The sequence below is a fragment of the Hemiscyllium ocellatum genome, chromosome 9 (assembly GCF_020745735.1).
Source record: "Hemiscyllium ocellatum isolate sHemOce1 chromosome 9, sHemOce1.pat.X.cur, whole genome shotgun sequence".
NCBI lineage: Eukaryota > Metazoa > Chordata > Chondrichthyes > Orectolobiformes > Hemiscylliidae > Hemiscyllium > Hemiscyllium ocellatum.
In genome coordinates, this window is record NC_083409.1 from 90,088,118 (window position 1) to 90,109,470 (window position 21,353).

General features: G+C 39.6%; 1 protein-coding gene across 1 annotated transcript in view; it reads right to left on the reverse strand.

Annotated features, from left to right (window-relative positions):
• szt2 (SZT2 subunit of KICSTOR complex) overlaps nucleotides 1–21,353 on the reverse strand; it is a 246,689-nt gene that overhangs the window by 130,666 nt on the left and 94,670 nt on the right. Inside the window, exons 32-40 of the mRNA XM_060830553.1 lie at nucleotides 18,276–18,357; nucleotides 16,698–16,994; nucleotides 15,954–16,089; nucleotides 13,880–13,996; nucleotides 6,931–7,009; nucleotides 5,135–5,320; nucleotides 4,252–4,545; nucleotides 3,068–3,377; nucleotides 1,745–1,819 (exon numbers count right to left, since the gene is read on the reverse strand). Coding sequence (XP_060686536.1) covers nucleotides 1,745–1,819; nucleotides 3,068–3,377; nucleotides 4,252–4,545; nucleotides 5,135–5,320; nucleotides 6,931–7,009; nucleotides 13,880–13,996; nucleotides 15,954–16,089; nucleotides 16,698–16,994; nucleotides 18,276–18,357 — 1,576 coding nt within the window. The remainder of the gene's footprint in view (nucleotides 1–1,744; nucleotides 1,820–3,067; nucleotides 3,378–4,251; nucleotides 4,546–5,134; nucleotides 5,321–6,930; nucleotides 7,010–13,879; nucleotides 13,997–15,953; nucleotides 16,090–16,697; nucleotides 16,995–18,275; nucleotides 18,358–21,353) is intronic.

Sequence of the window (21,353 nt, forward strand, 5' to 3'; positions counted from 1 at the left end):
GTATCCAGTGGAATGAATAGCTATCCCAGAGGTTATTGGTTTACTCCTCAGTATAAGTGAATTGCAAGATCACAGTTGACTTTGCAGGAGTTTGGCCTTAATGTTTTAACAAATTGACTTCAAGAGGAACACTAGCATTTATTCAAAGATTCCACATCCTTCAAAGATTTACCTGCACTTCCACACACTTCATTTACTGTATCCATTGCTCCCACTGTGTTCTCCCGTACATTGGGGAGACAGGACGCCTACTTGCAGAACGCTTCAAAGAACATCTCCGGGACAAACACACAAAATAACCCCACCATGCCATAGCCAAACACTTCAACACCCCTTCCCACTCCGCCAAGGACATGCAGGTCCTGAGCCTCTTCCACCACCAAACCCTTACCACCCGTTGCCTGGAGGTAGAATGCCTCATCTTCTGCCTTGGGACCCTCCAACCAGACGGGATTAATATGCATTTCTCCAGTTTCCTCATTTCCCCTCTCCCCACCTTACCTCATATCCAACCTTCCAACTCGGCAACGCTCTCTTGACCTGTCCTACCTGTCCATCTTCCTTCCCATCTATCCATGCTACCCTCCTCTCTGACCTACACCTACATCTACCTATCAAGTTTACCTTGAAGCATGGTGCCATTGACCTTAATGACTGAGAGGTGCACGCAACCAATTATTCAAAATGACAACTTATCCATAAAGCTTTATCATATTGAAATCATGCACTCCAAATTCCACTACTTCACAGGACATCCTGCCCATGTGTCCATAGATCCATGGGTCAGGAATCAGCCTGTTCAATCACATGAAGACCCATGGCAGAAAAAAGTGTAACCCTTAATTTGAGAGACAATCAACTACAAAGATTTGCAGTACAGTCTGAGAAAGGAAGTTACTTAAAAGGAACTAGTAATTAAAAAGTTAAGAAAACACAATTATGCATTACTACCTTTTTAGAAACAAAACATAATGGGACGAACAGAAACTTTGAGGCAATCTGGCTAATACAGATACATGGATAAAATTATACTTTAGCCTTCAAAATTATTTAATGGTGGCACAGCGGTTAGCACTGTTGCCTCACAGCACCAGAGACCTGGGTTCAATTCCCGTCTCAGGCGACTGACTGTGTGGAGTTTGCACATTCTCCCCTTGTCTGTGTGGGTTTCCTCCGGGTGCTCCGGTTTCCTCCCACAGTCCAAAATTGTGCAGGTTAGGTGAATTGGCCATGCTAAATTGCCTGTAGTGTTAGGTGAAGGGGTAAATGTAGGGGTATGGGTATGAGTGGGTTGCACTTCGGCGGGTCGGTGTGGACTTGTTGGGCCGAAGGGCCTGGTTCCACACTAAGTGATCTAATGTAACGCATGTTCCCTTCTGCGGCAACTTAGGCATGCTTTCTAAAAGAGCTAGCATAGGTATGGTGGGCTGAATGACTTTGTTCTCTCCTGTAAAATTCAGTGATTAGTTACTCAATTAGTGCAAAGATGAACCTGAATGAAGAAAACCACTTCTTGCCATTTTGTAAGTTGCAAACAAAGATACAAAATACAGTTACTTGTGCATCCTGAGGATCTGTAATGGAAATGTGATCAAATGGTGCTATAGCAGAGCACAGCCGCTCTAATCACATTTATTAGCGCATCATTTTTTGTACCTTTCCACTGTTTGTTTCATTAAGTTATGTGAATGGAACTAAGTACATATGGTTTTAAAAACCAAAGTTACAGAAAAGATTCTCTCACCTAATAGATCAGAATCCAGACTGCCCTGACTGGAAACCACACTCTGTACTCGGCTTGGTCTCAGTTTGCAAAAGCCTAAAAGGTACAGACATAAGAGAGGAGGTCAAGGATCAAACACAGATGAAAAATACATAATACTGTGAAAAAAATGAAGAATGCAAAGGAGGATACATGCAGAAGAAAGAGAGTGAACACAAAAAACATCAATAAAGATGCCCTGAACTTGTCAGGGACTTTGCAGTTGCTACAAATGTTGTTCTGCCTGGCTTTATTCTCTGTGTGACCTAAAGGAAGCCCAAACAAAAATGCCAGCCTTGCTATGGTTGGTATTCCAACTAGCTATCTATTCATGCTCTCAAGAACTTTCCCAACTTCGACCAGTAGTAGTCGAATATCTAGCATAATTTCATAATTTAGCATTATAAATTCAATTGTACTGAAAATTATGATTATGGTTATTAGGCTAACACAGATGTTCCGTTTCAGCTTGTGATTGGGCTACTTATGTTACATAATCAAGCTTTCAACATGTAAAAATAGGATCCACAAATCTCTATTTTAATAAGGAGCTTTCTTTTGAACAATTAAGAGCTACCAGCCTGGACTTATAGACCTAAAAGGACTCAGGTGTCCCAGATTTAAAATTAAATGGATAATAAATGTTATCAGATCATGGACATCCACTTCCTGTCTTGCTGAATGAAGTGCTCAGGACCCTGTGAAAAAAATCAAAAGAACAACAACATATTCAACATACATTTTAGTGGGTTTCTACAAAATCATAGAATCCCTACAGTGCAGTTAGGGATCATTTGACCCATCCAGTCAACAGTGACCGTTCCAAACAGCATCCCATCCAGACACACCTTATTCCTGTAACCACCGAGCCTGCACATCCCTGGACACTATGGGACAATTTAGTATGGCCAATTACCTAACCTGCGCATCTTTGGACAGTGGGGGGGAAAGTCGGAGTACGTGGCAGAAACCTATGCAGACACGGGGAGAACATGCAAACTCCACACAGACAGTTGCCCAAGGCTGGAATCAAACCCACATCCCTGGCATGGTGTGAGGCCACGGTGCGAATTCCAACTTCCATGAAACTCTTGTGGACAACCAAGCAACCTTATAATTGAATCCAATATTCAAACATTCACTGCACACTTGCCACATATTAAGCTTTTCCATTCAATCCCTTTTGTGTTCAACTCTCGGTGTAAGACAAGGATTTAACCTGCAAGCACCTACTGTGGAACCTAACAGGCTAACATTCTAACTTCCAAGTCAGCATATGAGTTAAATTTGTAAAATATAACACACCTGTACTGCCAGGTATATTGGACTGCACAGATTCGACGAGACTCACAGCAGAAGAGGCCTGTGAAGGGGGATTTGCCACTGGTACTCTCTCAGGTCCTGGGCTTGACTGTTGGAGAGGTGTACTAGTAAGAGATCGATCGGGCTTGATCACTGTAAATACTTGATCCTGTTGATCAGACTGGCTGATAGACAGACAGCTTTTCCCTTCCATGCTCTCTTCAACTAATTCAGTTGACGAAAGGTATGCTCCATTAGTCACAGCAGGTATCACTGTTCTCTCAGATGTTGGTTTGTTTTCATTCTTCAAGACCTTTAAAATACAGACCACAGCAAGGCATGAATAACAAGTGATTCAACTTATATCATTCATTTTCCCAGAAATGAATATATGAAAATAACAGACAGGAAAAGACTGGCAAGTCAATCAAATTTGTTACCAAACTTTATGGTGCTATTGGAAAGAACACAATCGCCAGAGCACTCCCAGCTATCAGTAACTCTGTAATATTCAAGGAGAGGTCAATTTAGGGGCAAGAAAATCTACAAAATTCTTCTGACCTTCAAAGTCAATTGAAGTAAGCTCCAGAACACTAGCTACAAGATTGATCATCCAGTACGATCTTTCTTCCTTAATGACTGTTCACAGCCAGATTGCCAGCAATGAATACATCCTTAATGTATCGACCAGTCACATGTTCCAAATGCTGATGATTCTCTCTAGACACAAACTTCAAAAATCTACCCTTGGTTTCTTCTTACATAACAATATGTGTCCATTGCTTGCTCCATTTTAACCAATCCAAATACTCGATAACATTGACAACATGTTGTCTTTTCTTTATTTTGGAAACTTTAAAGAAATTTCTATGAAGGCTAAGCTCATGGAAGCCCATCCTAGTCTATAAAAATAACTTTTAATAAAAACAGGAATGTGTGTAAGGCCATACTACTTCCTTAACTAAACATTATATGCCGATTGCATTATCATATCAGAAAATCATTTCAATTTTAACAAAATAAATTTAATAGCCTGCACTGGATGCACAGCTTATAGCTCTTTTGTTACAGCAGTGGTCAATTCCTGATCAAGTGTACAGAAAATACTTTTAACACTACTTAAACAACTAAATCTTTCATTTTACAAGTGAAAAATGGATACCATCAGCTGACTGAAACTTGTTTACCTGCGATTTTTCTTCACTTTTCTCTCCCTCAGGTAATATCGATACTGTTGTCACTTCCATTGGTTCAGTCCAATTTTCCTGTTGTTGATGACATATCAGAGCTACTTCTGCATCTGCACTCTCATCACATGCCACTGCCACACACTCACTTGCCAGGCTGTGCTGTGCTAGGTCTGTGGAACATTTCTGCGCTGCTTCGATTCTTTGTGCATGCAAGCGACTCACAGACAGATAGTAGAAGTTGTTTGCCTCTTCATTGAGGAGGTATCCTGGAAGATTCATGCGCTTAAACTCCTTAAGATAAACACACGAAAAAGGAATTATTAAAATTATAATCATAGGAATGATAATCGATCAGCTCCTGTCTGTCTCTATATCATCTCTAAAGTGTTGATAACTGATGCTGCACTTCAATTATGCTGGTACAATGATAAACACATTTGTTTTGATTAGGTAGGATATAGGGATGCTCCCAATCATTAACACTGATACGATGTATGTGAATGCGCTAGGTGAAATCAATAACTGCTTGCTTGACAGAGATGAAAGACGACTTTCCCCATGGTTGATATTTCAAGAGTTATTCTGACGGAAAGTGCAGAAACGTAATAATCAATCTCATATATTCCAAATTAGGATTGTTTAATTCTTGCCTAGCTTAACACCTGTGTAATCTTAAAATATATAATTATGTTTTAGTGGTTCCCTTTCTTACCCATTCCCACATCCTCCTGCCCAGCCCCTCCTCAAGCCAATTTGTATGTGGATCTTAAATTAGAAATAATGATTACACCTTGCCATTGTTTTTTTTTCTGCCATAACAACGCTCTCTGAATTCTATGATCATGAGACTCTGTTAGTCACACCTAAAGTTTCTTCATACCTCTTTAAATTTCTCCAGTGACTCCTCCGGACCAAAAACAAACTTTAAGGGAACCACTTTGCTGTGGCATCGTGGTCTTCCTTTTGAAATGTACACATGATCTGCAACTTTCTGTAGGGTAGCTAAAGTAATATTTGTTGAATGACGCAAGGCTGAAACAATCTCATCCTCCAGAAGCCAATGGATCTATATAACAGGTAGTGTAATAGAACAGCTTAGAAAACAACAGATAACTGTTCAAGTTGCATAACATAGTCTTTACAAGGCTCTTATTCTGCTAAATTCTTAAAAATTGAACTAAAAACAAAGCAGTGGCTAATCATTCACAGATTATTTTAGATTGTGTGAAACTTGCACATCCATCACAGCATTGCAGGACCTGATTTGATATTGGAAACTGACCAAAACTACCACCTGTCCGAAGTCAATCCTACTCAAAAGCTGCAGAACATTATATCTTTCTTACTTTCTAGTAGCTTCTATTAGACTATGTTGCATGGATACTGCAATACAGCATTTGGAAAATTATATATTGAGGCAGAATCAACGTGGTTTTACCAAAAGTAGTCTTGTCAATTCTGCTGAGTTTTTTTTTGTTTGGAGCTGTAGAAACCAGGGTGGGGGGTGGTGGTGGTGGGTGTAAGGGGAGTATTCACAAATTATATCAATGACTTACATGACAGAACTGTCAGTAACAGATCCAAATTTGCAGATCGCAAATAGCTAGGTGGGAAAATAAGTGATAGAGACGTCAAAGAGGTTACAAAAGGATGTAGTTTGAACAAGTGAGTGGACAAGGTGGCAAGTGGGTTAAATTGTGGGGCAATGCAAGATAATCCCTTTAGGAGGATGAATAGGAAAGTAAACTTTTTTTTAAATAGATGACAGGCAGGTAAATACTGAGGGAATTGGGCACATTTGTGAGTTCCATATTTTTGGGTACAAAAGAACTCCAAACAGTGATTCTAATGGCAGTCCAGGGGTTGTGCCTTGTCATCCTGAAAATAGCTTCTTTATTCTTACTTTCTCAGACAGATTTGAGTATCAGTCTTGTGTTTGGTACCTTATGAAATACTTTCAGAAAATCAAGGTATGTTACGTTCACAGGTTCACTCTTAACACTGCCTCTTTATATAATTGAAATATTTTTCTATGCTAAAGCTGCATTATAAATACATTTTTTATTGGCAATTATGCATAATTGAGACAGCAATAAGTGAGAATGTTACCTGAAAACAGAGGGATAAAAGATAACAAAATGATCTCACTTTGGTCGTCATTAGGGGTTTTCATTTTTTAAAATCCTTATTGACGATAAAAATGGTAGGAAACAGAAAATCCTGTGTGTTGATAGGTACCATACAATTAAAAAAAACACAGCTAAACTTTTTTTTCTCAACAATGATGTTGTTTGGTGTGCAAACAGTTCACTGAACCCACATCACTAAGGCGTGACTTAGCGGTGTGGCCCAGCAATGGCAGGAATCAATTCTGTCTCAGCGCTCATCGTAATCACAGGTGCGTCTGCTGTTCAGCATTTATTTTAAATTATACCTTGAAGGTGTCATTTAATCCTTTATCTAAAAAGCTCCGAAATCCGAAAGACAGCTGGTCCCGAGGGTTTCGCATAAAGGATTGTCTACCTGTACTGGGCGAAGTTCCAACTTTTTAGAATCATGGTTTCCATACAGCACTGATACAAGTGTAATCAATGGAATCAAATGGAATCAATGGCACTTGCTAAAACATTCAGTATGCTGTCAAACCATTTAATAGTTGCTATTTCTTGACAGTACCTCATCCATTGTAGCGAGAACAGCTTGCTTGTGCAACACAGGCAGCTTAGACAGTGGATCACACAAAGCTTCAGTAATCCTGAAATAACACAATACGTAGATCAAGAATGAGGAGACATTACGATACGTTTTTCAAGTTTGGGAACAGTAAAAATGCAAAACACTATCCACTGCACTTAAGACAGATCAGTTAAAAAATGCATCCTGGAAATACAAAGAAGCAGATTTCCTATACCTGGATTATTCTTACAGTAAATACTGGAAAATCTGTTAGGAAGAAGCACAAGCCTGTCAGGAAAACTGCCCAATTCTGATGTGTTAATTTAACAGAAGAAAGATTAGCTGGTAGGTGCCCCTCTCTACTCAATTTTCCCAGAATCGCAATGCCTAAAAGATCCTATAGCTTCAGATGCAAAAACAGATCTTCACACTCAAAAATCCCTTTGTATTAATCATAGTCCTTGAATCAACAGATCTATTTCAAGTTTGTAAAGACTGGTATAGCTGGTAGCTTGGTGGATATTTCTAGTGCATGGAAATGCAACATATAAAAATTCACTTCATGAGTTAGCTTTGGCTACTAACCTCAATTGTTTCTATAAATTTATCAGTTGCATGGATTAGGATAGGTTCTTTGACCAATTCCAAACAAGGTGGATACAAAAAGGATTTTTTTTTAAAAAACTGTTGCCTTACGTGATCTTAGAGTCATAGAGATGTACAGCATGGAAACAGATCCTTCGGTCCAACACGTCCATGCCGACCAGATATTCTAACCCAATCTACTCTCACCTGCCAGCACATGGCCTATATCCCTCCAAACCCTTCCTATTCATATACCCATCCAAATGCCTCTTAAATGTTGCAATTGTACCAGACTCCACCACTTTCTCTGGCAGCTCATTCCATACATGTACCACCCTCTGTGTGAAGAAGTTGCTCCTTGGGTCTCTTTCATATCTTTCCCCTCTCACTCTAAACCTACACCCTCTACTTCTGGACTCCCCGACCCCAGGGAAAAAACTTTGCCTATTTACCCTATCCATGACCCTCATTATTTTGTAAACCTTTAAAGGTCACCCCTCAGCCTCCGGTGCTCCAGGGAAACCAGCCCCAGCCTATTCAGCATCTCCCTATAGCTCAAATCTTCCAACCCTGGCAACATCCTTATAAATCTTTCAAGTTTCACAATATCTTTCTGATAGGAAGGAAACCAGAATTGTATGCAATATTCCAACAGTGGCCTAACCAGTGTCTTGTACAGCCGCAACATGACCTCCCAACTCCTGTGCTCAATACTCTGACCAATAATGGAAAGCATACCAAACGCCTTCTTCACTATCCACCTGTGACTCCACTTTCAAGGAACTATGAACCCGCACTCCAAGGTCTCTTTATTCAGCAACACTCCCTAGGACCTTACCATTAAGTGCATAAGTCTTGCTAAGATTTACTTTCCCAAAATGCAGCACCTCGCATTTATCTGAATTAAATTCCATCTGCCACATCTCAGCCCATTGGCCCATCTTGTCAAGATACTGTTGTAATCTGAGGTAACCTTCTTCGCTGATGAAGGGCTTATGCCCGAAATGCGAAATTCCTGTTTCTTGGATGCTGCCTGACCTGCTGCGCTTTTCTAGCAACACATTTTCAGCTCTAACCTTTTTCGCTGTCCACTACACCTCCAATTTTGATGTCATCTGCAAACATACTAACTATACCTCTTATGCTCGCATCCAAATCATTTATGTAAATGACAAAAGTAGAGGACCCAGCACAGTTCCTTGTGGCACTCCACTGATCACAGGCCTCCAGTCTGAAAAACAACCCTCCACAACCACCCTCTTTCTTCTACCTTTGAGCCAGTTCTGTACCAAATGGCTAGTTCTCCCTGTGTTCCGTGAGATCTAACCTTGCTTATCAGTCTCCCATGGGGAACTTTGTAGAATGCCTTACTAAAGTAAAATGAGTGAGTGAAAGAACGAACTTGTACTTATACCATGCACTTCACAACTGCAGGATCTCCCAAAGCACAGTAAGCACTGATTAAGATATTTTGAAGTACCATCAGTGAGATTCAGGGTAAGCTGGCATTACTGTACAAGTACAGTACTATAATATTGTAAGTAATTGGGATCAGTAAAGGATAGAAAAGTCTGGCGCAGAAGCAATTTGCTCCATGTTTAAGAAAACTAAAATGAAAGGAGTGTCAAGACAGAAAAGGAACATCAGCAATAAGAGGTCAGAACTGAAAGCAATTGTGCTGGTGGGGTACAAGAAATGGTAGGAATCAACTGTAAAATAACTGGAGATAGAAATACAAATGATAGCCAAGACTTTATAATATTTAGAAAAGGATAGATTGGATAAAAAGGGTGGTAATATCACCCAGTGTTTTAAGGATACCTTGAAACCTGCAAGCTGAAAGACTTTGTTCTCGTCAATGGTACCAAGCTACAAAATTAAGATCTAATTAGAGTTCTCTCATACAAAAAGTATCCAAGCTAACATGAGGATCTGTTTTGACTCCATTTTGCAGAATACCAGTATAATATAAATATGAATTCAATTTTAAAAATCAGGAGTTAAAGTCTGGTCTGTTGACATAGCCATTGTCAACGGTCATAAATAAACATCTACTTCACTAATATCCTTCAGGAAAAGCAATCTGCTATTCACGTGTGCTCTGGCCTACATGTGATTACAGACCACAGTAACAAGGTTAGCTTTTAATTACCAACTGAACTGGCACTATCAAGCAACTCCATTCAAGGGAAATTAGGGATGGGCAATAAATGCTGGCCCAGCCATCGAGTCTCATCATATGGAGGAATGAAAATGAAAACTATGCTGAAAACATTCAATGATCTCCTCATCTAGGCTATCTTTGTTCTGACTTTACCAGTTAAAATGTAGATTAGAATCTTCCATGATCATCAACATGCCCTTCTGACAAACTCTCAGTATTTCTTCCTCATTGCTTCATCCTACCATGTGGTTACATTAGGAAACCTGTAAGCCATTCCCCCAAGTGACTGCTTCATTTTATCATTTCTCATTTCTATTCAAATTGTTGGATACAAATGAAAAAAAAGAAAAAGGTCTTTCCCAACATTCAGTCATCCCTACCTATTAGGCTAATACCATCATTAACCAACATATCCACAACTTCAATTTTTCCTGGTTTTCTGTCAGTCTTAAGTGTCCTGTGGCCTTCAAGATTCAGTTCTCAATCCAAGTCATCCTGAAGCGATGTTTCCACCAGATTATTCTCATTAATTTTTATTTGTGCTCTCAGTATCATCTTGTGTACAAGATGATTAGGGGTTTAGATAGGGTTGATCATGAGAACCTTTTTCCACATATGGAGTCAGCTATTACGAGGGGGCATAGCTTTAAATTAAGGGGTGGTAGGTATAGGATAGATGTTAGGGGTAGATTCTTTACTCAGCGAGTCGTGAGTTCAAGGAATGTCCTATCAGTAGCAGTGGTGGACTCTGTCTCTTTATGGGCATTTAAACGGGCATTGGATAAACATATGGAGGATAGTGGGCTAGTGTAGGTTAGGTGGGCTTAGATCGGCGCAACATCGAGGGCCGAAGGGCCTGTACTGTGCTGTATTTTTCTATGTTCTATGTATATGTATTGTGTATGAATGCTACATGCTTATGAATACAGACCCTTTACTCTTTTTGTAAGTTCTTGTCTCAGCTGTAGGTTACTTTTAGGTTTGTACTCTCTATTCTTTCTTGTCACAGAGGTCTAATTAATTCCTGTATTAATGTGTTTAACTCCACTCTTTGACTTACCACACCTTTCCAAATTTGCCCCTCCTGTTTATATTAAAATCCACTATGGTTATGCAGTTAGCAGGAACACCAGCCAGTGTTCACATAGACACTATTTCACTGATACAAATCCCACTTTTCACAGTATAGGTGTCCTTGGCCACAAACCAGAACCCATGTCTCCAACTAGGAGAAAGTGAGGACTGCAGATGCTGGAGATCAGAGCTTAAAAATGTGTTGCTGGAAAAGCACAGCAGGTCAGGCAGCATCAAAGGAACAGGAGAATCGACATTTCGGGCAGAAGCCCTTCTTCTGGAATCAATTCCTGAAGAAGGGCTTATGCCCGAAACATCGATTCTCCTGTTCCTTTGATGCTGCCTGACCTGCTGTGCTTTTCCAGCAATACATTTTTAAGCCATGTTTCCAACACCAATCTTTGAGCCATAAGAAGTATATTGAAATGGTGATCAGGTAGCAATGACAGACCAACAAAAGGGTTAATAGCTGAGATGAGAATATCAATAAAATAATCATTTCACAGGTACAACAGCAACAAAGCAGTTGATGAAGGACCATGAACAATAAATAATTTAAATAGTCTTGACATATTTGTAAAGGACATTGACTACATGCCCTCTTTAAACAAAAACAACAGATATATTACTTCATGGCAACTAAGACTAAAGCTTGTGGCATGCTCAACGCAAATAAATTGCCAAGGATAAATTATACAAAAGCCAAAATATGGTTCATACTAGAAATCCAGAAGAAAAATCAGAAAATTCTGAAAATACTCAGGAAAGCTTGGCAGTGTCTTTTAAAAAATATAGTTGATGTTTCAGATGACTTTTTATCAGAACTGGAATAAGGTAGACATGTGATAAGTTTAAATAAAGTACAAAAGCAGGGAAAGGGGATAATGGTAGGATAGAAGAACAAAAAAGGAAGGTCTACATTAATATACCACAGTCTTTTCTGTTTGTTCTCCACTACCACTGCTCCTCTGCCCATAAATCTGCTTAAAGATATTACATTTCTAATTTATTGTGGTTCTGATAAAAAGTAATTAATACTTGCGATTCTATGGATTTTCACTAAGTCAAAATGACTCAGGAAACCTTTCAAATGCGAGTGGGTAAGGGTGTGGGGACTGAAGATTAAGGTCTAAAAGCCTTTAATAAATCTGGACTAAAATTCCAGAGAACATCTTAGAAGCATCCTGTCAGACATTCTCACACCTAAACGGCCACCAAAAGCAGTGGATCTGACTCCATAGCCTGCACCCAGAGCAAAACTATGGTTGGGATTAGGGATGGGAAGCCTTTTTGGCTTATGTATCTCCTTTAATTGCGAGGTTTCCCATTTCCTCCACGAAAATCTGGCCCATTAATTCTGCTTCACAGATGCTGCCAGACCTGCTGAGTATTTCAAAGATAAATGGTATTTATCCCAGGTGAGAAAATCAAAGATATTTGAGACACACTGACAAATCATTACATGTTGTGGACTACAGCAGATTAAAACCAGCATACTTTGGTGCCTATAATCAGAAAAGCTGAACAAAACAGCCAATGGCAATTGCAGATCCCTTAGGTTTACTTTCACTGCAAGTAACATAAAGCAATAAAGGGTAAATTTGAGAATCATCTGTACAACAATAATCCAGTTGGTAGCTGTTAGTGCAGAATCAGAAGCAGAAAATCCTGCCTGACTAAATTGCTTGGCTTCTTTTCAGGATTTAACAGCCCAAAATGGACTATGGTAAGTATTAACACTTACATTTTGATTTCCAAAAAAGCTTTTGATAACGTTGCTACTAAATAAATAAAAGCTTTGAGTTTGGCGTAAAATTAGAGTAAAATTTAAGCGCCTCCTGGAGAAGCACATGGGCAGCAGTAAATTGATGGGTGTGTAGGTTGGGTTGCTCATAGATTAAGATAAATGCTGGGCATGATAAGGTGAAAATAGACCCAGTAGCCATATAGAAAATGGCGCTCGGCGTGTCGGTTAAAAAGGTCAATGTTTGTGGGGGATTGGCTATACTAATCGACATGCTGAGCGACACACAACCTGCTAACACAGCAACTTGTAAGGTTCCCTGAAATAAGCTGAATAGACAAGCCCGTTCCCACATGTCCGAGAATAGTATAGTACATAGCACCAGGTCAAAGGGGGCTACCAGTAGGATGATGGTGCCTAAATGTCTAACTCTCAAACAATGCTGATGTCTTAACTAAAGTAGGTGCTAATAGCGTATCTTCAGAAAAATGCTAATGTCTTAACTTGAGGTAATGCTGGCGTCTGTATATCTTAGCATCCCTGATGTGTACTTTTACATTTAAATATAACTTGATTACATTTAAGTATAACTTGATTAACGTACTTTGTGATAACCCCGTGACACAGGAAACTGTCTGGCGTAAGAATTTCTGTATATAATGACAATGTTTCTAATCGAAAACTGAGCAACTACGGACTAGCACCCGGCGTGGGCTAGCGTGGATCTGCTCCCAAGCTTGTTTGTATACGTGTATACTTGCAAACTTGAATAAAGACAGTACTGCTGACACTATTAATCAAGTGGTGGTTCTCTGTTCTCGGACAGGCGTTCGCAAGAAGCCAGCAAGCTCGGGCTGGGCTTCCACAGGCATAACATCGTGGGCTGAAGGACCTGCACTGCACTGTTCTATGTCCTATTAAAAATGCAAAGACAAATATCGTTGAGCCTCTACAGGCATTCTTTGTAGGTCGCTAGTACTATGTCCAATGCTTAACAAATTAATTACTTCCATAAGATCATTTTTCTAAGAATCCAGCTGCAGAATGTTAGAAAACTTGAAATTCTAAGCTAAGCTTGGGTCGATGGTTTCCACAGTGCAAGCTATTATAAATCAGTTACAAGTTGCTGAAAGAAATTTCTTTTGATTAGGATATTATATTAGCAAGTAATTTTCACAAATGACAGCAGAGCTTCATACAGTAGACCTAAAATGTTATCCTGAAATACACTGCTGATATTTTACATTTTTTCACTTTGGAAATAGCATGCTGCTCATGCAGATAATTTCAAATTGAAATAGATTAAGCAAATTCTGAAAATTTCCTCAAGAACAATCTCACCAGGACGAATTGTTCTAAAATTAGTTCTCAGCAGACCATACCTTTCATCTGTGGTAGAAACAAGTCGATCTATGTTTTGCATTATCTCGTCATCAGATCGATATGATGATGGTTGGCCTGGTGATCGGTTCATAGAGCTGCTGCTTTCAGATGTGTACCTAGAGACAATGAGAATATTTGTAAAGAGTTAGACACAAAAAGCCTACACAATTAATTTACAATAGCACAGCTGTCCTTGGAAAAAGTACCACAAAGTCAATGTAGCCTGAAATTGAGTATTACATGTAAACATCTGCTCGTCTCAGACAACACCATAACTCAAGTACAGCGTGGGCAGGCAAATAGACTTCTACTCATTTCTACAGAACTACATACGTTATCTAAATGACAACATTGCTAGACCTAGCAGAGACACTGAATAAAATATGCCCACATAAAGCAAGATCTGGACAGTATCCAAACTTTGGCTAATAAGTAGCAAGAAACTTGTGCACCATACAAATGTCAAGCAATAACCATCTCCAACAAGAGAGAACATAATGATTTTCTCTTGATATTCAATGGCATGATCTTTGTTGAATGCCCTACTATCAACATCCTCACTTTGTCATTGACCAGAAAGTGAGCATGACCAATCATGTAATTACAGTGGCTACATCATCATGTTAGGAGCTAGAAATTCTATGACAGCTACCACCCACAAGGCAGTAATAACAATCCACAATACTTTCCACATGCCTACTGAGTGCAGCTCCAACAACACTCAAGAAGCTTGACACTTTTTTTTGATTCATACTGCATGTACCACCTTCAACATTCAGTCCCTGCATCTACTAATTCACAGTAGCAGCAGTACATACCATCCACAGAAAAACTGCTAAACTGACCTATATCCCTTCAATAGCACCTTCCAAATATAGAACACAGAACATTACAACGCAGTACAGGCCCTTCAGCCCCCAATGTTGTGCTGACCTGTGGAATAATCTGAAGGCTATCTACCCTAGACTATTCAATTTTCAAAGCTTTAAAGCTATGTCCCCTCATGCTAGCCATCGCCATCTGAGGAAAACAAAGCTCTCACTGTCCACCCTATCAAACCCTCTGATTATCTTATATGTCTCAATTAAGTCACCTTTTAACCCTGTCTCTAAAAGAACAGCCTCAAGTCCATCAGCCTTTCCTCATAAGACCTTCCCTTCATAACAGGCAATATCCTACATACCATGCATATATCCTCTGCACCCTTTTCAAAGCTTCCACAGTCTTCTATATGCAGTAACCAGAACTGAATGCAATACTCCAAATGTGGCTGCACCAGAGTTTTGTACACCTCTCTGAAACCTCTCTTTTCTGGAAGGCCACGGACAACAGAAAAATGAAAACACCACCAACTGAAAGCTTCCCTCCAAGGTACATTTCATCTTAACTTGGAACTATACAATGGGTCCTCTACTGAACTGATCAAAACCCTGGAACCATCTCTGTGGACACACCTGCAATACATGGACAGCACCAGTTGAAGAGTTCACCACCATTTTCTCAATGGCAAGGAGAGATGGGCAATACAAATTGGCTGAGCTAGCAATGCCCGCATTCTCTGAATGAATAAATACTTAAGAATGCCTTTGTACAGATCATCTTTGTCATAAACGTACTGAGTACAGTCCACATATTTTGTTTGAAAGGGAGTTCATTGTTTGAGCAAGAGGCACTTTTGAGAATGCAGAAAGCAAAGCAGATTCAAATTAGGCCGCAGTGGTCATACAAAGAGCTCCAAGGAAATTCCAATGAGCTAGATCCCTGTATTTGTGTTGTAAAATTCAAGTTGTTTTTACTGAAAGTTCATGGATTACTCATTGGATTGTTTTCCAGAAGTGTGGCCAATACTTTACTCCAACAGTCATGTCTTAAACTCTGTGAAAGTATCCTTCTTGGCCAGCAGTAACAATCTTCACTCAGACTTCATGAACTCTTGAGCATATAATTATAGTTGAACTTTCTGAACGAAATGTTAAGTTAAGGTCCTGTCTACTCTGAGATGAAGGACTTACTCATTTCGTGATGCACTCTACAGCTGAGACTTGCAAAACAGATATAATACTCTTGACCTACCTGTGGTGGTTTACATGTGTTGGCATAATCTCAATTTCCAATGGAAGAGTCAGCACAAAAATGTCCAGAGTAACAACTAAGTCATTTAGATCAATTGATTTGACTGGAAAGCTCTCCGGGCAGCTGATAATTTCACCTGAATAAAGACAGTTCAACATTTAAGAAGAATCTCCTATGGTACAACCAATCATCAGTGACACAAGAAACTGATGCTCCAGAGAGAACAATAGTTTTGCAATATTCCAAATCCAAACAGCTGATTCTCTCTGTGAACAATTTACCAGACCCAAAGCATTTCAAACTCATCAGATTCCTCAGCAAGTACCGTCAGAAAATTTAAGTGATCCTGCGCTCCATCAAACTGATAAAGTGCACATGCTGCTCATTCAATGATGTTCAATGATGTGCACAGGCTCACGTTTGAAATGAATACTACAAATGTGTAACAACTGCAAGCACATTTACTGTACTGAATGACATGACCCAAGTTTGCATCTAAATCTCTCCTCATTAATGCCTTATCATCACCGGCAGACATCAAGCTGACAGTAAAGCAGGGACAAGGGAAGAGCCAACTGTCTCCAATTGATAGGCTGTACATGCAAACCTGTCAGCAGGAGTGCAGCCAAGCTTCCCAATTCACAAATTGAAAATTCCACTGGGAATGGAGAAAATATTTAAAAATGATTTACAAGAAAACATTATTATTTTAGCTAATCTTTAAAAATTAAGCTCATCACTTACCAAGACAAGTAGGCAAGGACTCCACTGGTATGGATTCTACAGAGAATGGTCCATGGCGCTTCTTCCCACCAATTGAGCAAGTGAGATGAACAAATAATGGAGGCATTTCCTGATCTGAAATGTCTTGTTCATTTAAAGAATCTCCACCAAGGACACTGAATGAATCATCATCCCTATTCACAGTGTTTGTATCGGAGAGTGATTCTGCATCCTGTACTTCTTTGTCAGATCTTTCTCGATATTCCACTTCCAGGTCTGGATCACTCTCTGTCACTACACCACAACCAGATATATTGCCTATTTGATTTCAGAAAACAAAACAACAACAATGCAACATACTGATATTAACTTATCTCATAACAATCTCAAAAGTTCAACACATTAAATACTAGCTGACAGCTTTGAAATAAAATGTCTGTTACTAGATTGAAACCTGAAATTTTGATAGATAAATTCAGGAAATCAGACCTGTAAAGATACTATTTCTGAAGAAGTCGCATATAGGCTCATAGAGATATATAGTACAAAAACAGACACTTCAATCTAACTTGTCCATGCCAATCAGATATCCTATATGGAGCTTGTCCCATTTGCCAGCATTTGGTCCATGTCCCTCTAAGTCCTTCCTCTTCATAAACCCATCCAGATGCCTTTTAAATGTTGTAATTATACCACCCTCCACTACTTCCTTGGGCAGTTCATTCCATACAACCACTACCCTCTGCATGGAAAAATTGCCTTTTAGGTCATTTATTTTTGATGAACTCCAATATCCAGAGGTTCTTGAAGTCAAACAGCATAGGCAGTAGCTGTGAAGGGTCACTTCTGGGTCAGACAGCAGTCTCGGTTTCTTTCTCCATTGATTCACTTCCCACCTTGTAGTCACTGCCTTTGTCTCCCTTCCTCATTTTTTAAAAGAGCAGTTGTTTTGATCTTTTATTCCCCCCAAAGTTCCAAAACAATGCAACAGCTTATAAAAGAGTAATTACTGCTCCTAGAATTCGAGAAAATCAGCTCCAATATTGAAAATACCTAAAAAAAAGGTGCTACTCTTACAGCCACAACTTTTTCCCATCCTCCATCTTGGATTACCCAGAATCCATATATGTTAGAGCATCTCAGAGTGGACATGTGTTCTGAATAGACCATTGTAATGACCATCAACGTTCTCTTTGATGACTGAGTGCTCAAAACTGAATTCCAAGAAATCATAATTCCCAATGAATCCAGCTCTTGAATCAACCCAAGTTGGAATTGTTGCTCTGTCAATTCACAAGGATGGTCACCATGGAATCAAGAAATGCTATAATGAGTTTTTCATTTAATATCATAAAGATATGGTAGAAAGTCTTCAGAATTTGAAATTAAGTCTAATTATTTATAGAGTTTCAGAATTATATTTTGCATTCAACTCTCATCTAACCTGGTAGATGCAGATAATGGGTGCAATATTTAGAATAAACTACACTCCTCAACGCAATTAATTCATTAATAATTCAAAACTAAACCATTATTTGTGTCAGTCAACATAAAAGGCAATTAAATCACACCATACTGTGAAATTCCCGAACACCTTACCCTCCTCCCCTGCAATCTCCAATTCTGAAAGATCATTTTCTTCACTCTGTTTTCGGTCCCTTTCATCTTGGTAAGCTTCTTCCTTTGCAATTCAGAACAAAATACATTTGAGAAAATCTTCTTTAGAACATCAGTTTTTTCATTAATTCTTGTAGACATTATTAAATTTGAAATTTTAAAATAATGACGTGGCTTTAATGAGCGGTACGGGCCTTCTTACTGGGGATACACATTTTCAACTTTGCTCATGCTCACGCAAATATACTATTGGGTTGATGAAGAGTGAACTTTTTTTCAAGCAAATGGAAGTGGACAATCTACTTTCAAAACAAGATGGGAGTTAGGAGATCAGGTGACATCCCTTCCTGTTTACCAATATATATGCAAAAGCATAAGATGGAAAGTTAGCCTGCTTGTCTCAACAGGATATTAAAATGTAAATTACCAATAGGGACGTTTCATTGAGAGGTCATTTAAATTCAACAGATCTTTCCTTTTGATTTAACAGCTGCTATTGTGCAAATACCTAAAGAAGAAAAGGGACACGATGTTCTACTATACAGACTTTTTGGCTATAACACGGAATTCCACAGAATGGTGGTGGGGAGAAACTCTCACAAGGAGATGCTATGTTTAAAACATGAAGCATTATTGTGTACAGAGTCATACAGTATTAGAGATATACAGCACAGAAACAGACCCTTTGGTGCAACTCACGCATGCCAACCAGATATCCCAACCCAATCTCATCCCACCTGCCAGCACCCGGCCCTTGTCCCTCCAAACCCTTCCAATTCACATACCATCCCAAATGCTTTTTAAATGTTGCAATTGTACCAGCCTCCACCACTTCCTCTGGCAGCTTATTCCATACACATACTTCTGTGTGAAAACATTGCCCCTTAGGTCTCGTTTATATCTTTCCTCTCTCACCCTAAATCTTTGCCCTCGAGTTCTGCATACCCCCACCCCAGGGAAAAGACTTTGTCTACTTATCTTATCCATGCCCTTCATGATTTTGTAAATCTCTACAAGGTCACCCCTCAGCTTCCGACGTTCCAGGAAAAACAGCCCCAGCCTGTTCATCCTCTCCCTATAGCTCAAATCCTCCAATCCTGGCAACATCCTTGTAGACCTTTTCTGAACCTTTTCAAGTTTCTCAACATCCTTCCAATAGGAATGAGACTAGAACCGCACGCAATATTCCAACAGCGGCCTAACCAATGTCCTGTACAGCCGCAACATGACCTCCCAACTCCTGTACTCAATACTCCGATCAATAAAGGAAAGCATTCCAAACGCCTTCTCCATTATCCTATCTACCTGCAACTCCATTTTCAAGGAGCAATGAACCCGCACTCCAAGGTCCCTTTGTTCAGCAACACTCCCCAGGACGTTACCATTAAATGTATAAGTCCTGCTAAGGTTTACCAGGAACCTACCATATCGACAATGGAGAAACAGATACTAGAGTCTCTTGACATAAGCAATTTTGTGATGGGGAATGTTGATTAACAGACATGTTAGAGCAACCCCAGTCTGAGAAATAAGGGAGCTCAGAGGGAAGAAATCCAGCCCAGCAAAGACATGACCTCAACTAAAATCATGCCATAGGAAGAGAATTAGGGCAATCCCTTTACCTACCAATCTGAAAAGCCGAGACAGAACTTTGCTCCAGGCTCTCTGCTGCACATAGACTGGTGCAAAGCCCAGAAATGTACTGTTGTAAGAAGTAAGCCATGGTAAATTTATCATCAGAAATTACCAAGCCCCATTTCTTCTGTGAGCTAAAAGGGAACCACCAGGACAAGAACATTTCAAGATTCCATTTCAGTATCAAGTATAATCATTAATTTCAGGTCGTTTTAAAAAGACTAAATGCACACTGCCTCTTTTGTTATCATCATTTCTTGTATCTGTGCATGCCAGTGCGCATGAGTGAGTAGATGCTGTTGCAAATATGGGCTGAAAATGTGTTGCTGGTTAAAGCACAGCAGGTCAGGCAGCATCCAAGGAACAGGAAATTCGATGTTTCGGGCCAGAGCCCTTCATCAGGAATGGAGATGAAGGGCTCTGGCCCGAAACATCGAATTTCCTGTTCCTTGGATGCTGCCTGACCTGCTGTGCTTTAACCAGCAACACATTTTCAGCTCTGATCTCCAGCATCTGCAGACCTCACTTTTTACTCGAAGCTGTTGCAAATATATTTGGGTTTTGGAAAATAAATATTTAATTCTTCCTTTTGCTTAAAAAATTAATGAGAAATCATGTATTTTGCCATTCTCCCAGTTAATCCATTCAGAGGGTTAAAACCTTCATATCCCTTTAAAAAACACACCTATCTGCGGTCAGTTGGGAGGTAAAAAAAAATGGTGGCATCTATCCTACCATCTTTTCCCTGTCTGTAACACTTTCCAAATTAATGCTGTCCGCACTCTATTCTTGCCACAACTTTAACCATTTTTTGAATGTAGATGAACTATTAGATTAGATTAGACTTACAGCGTGGAAACAGGCCCTTCGGCCCAACAAGTCCACACCGACCCGCCGAAGCGAAACCCACCCATACGCCTACATTTACCCCTTACCTAACACTATTAAAGTAGACTGATGTGACCCACTGCAGTAGGAAGCAAATCAGTGATTTGTCATTTTAAAAAAAAACTAATTTGTGCTGATATGTTTTGCTGCACAGAAGCATGCGGAAAGCATACCTTCCAGCTCAGTGAGCAAAGTTACATCCAGAACGTCAACCTGAGCTACAAACTTTTTCAAAAATCGCGAACAGAAGCATGTTTGCCAAAGCTTGTCACGATCACTCCTCCGCAGTACCATCTGATTGGAAACACTATGGTCTATGTGGCACTGCATATTCTATATTCAACATGATCTATATTCCCCAGGTTAGCATGCTATTTCATACAACTAGATCCATTCTGCTGAAAAGGAAATGGATTGTGTGGTGGGTAAATAATGAATACATTCCCAGCTTTATTTGCTGCCATATATGGGAACAAAAGGTGAAGATGAAGCCCTCAGAGAGAGAACAATGGTTGGACAGACAAAGGAATTTTGGGG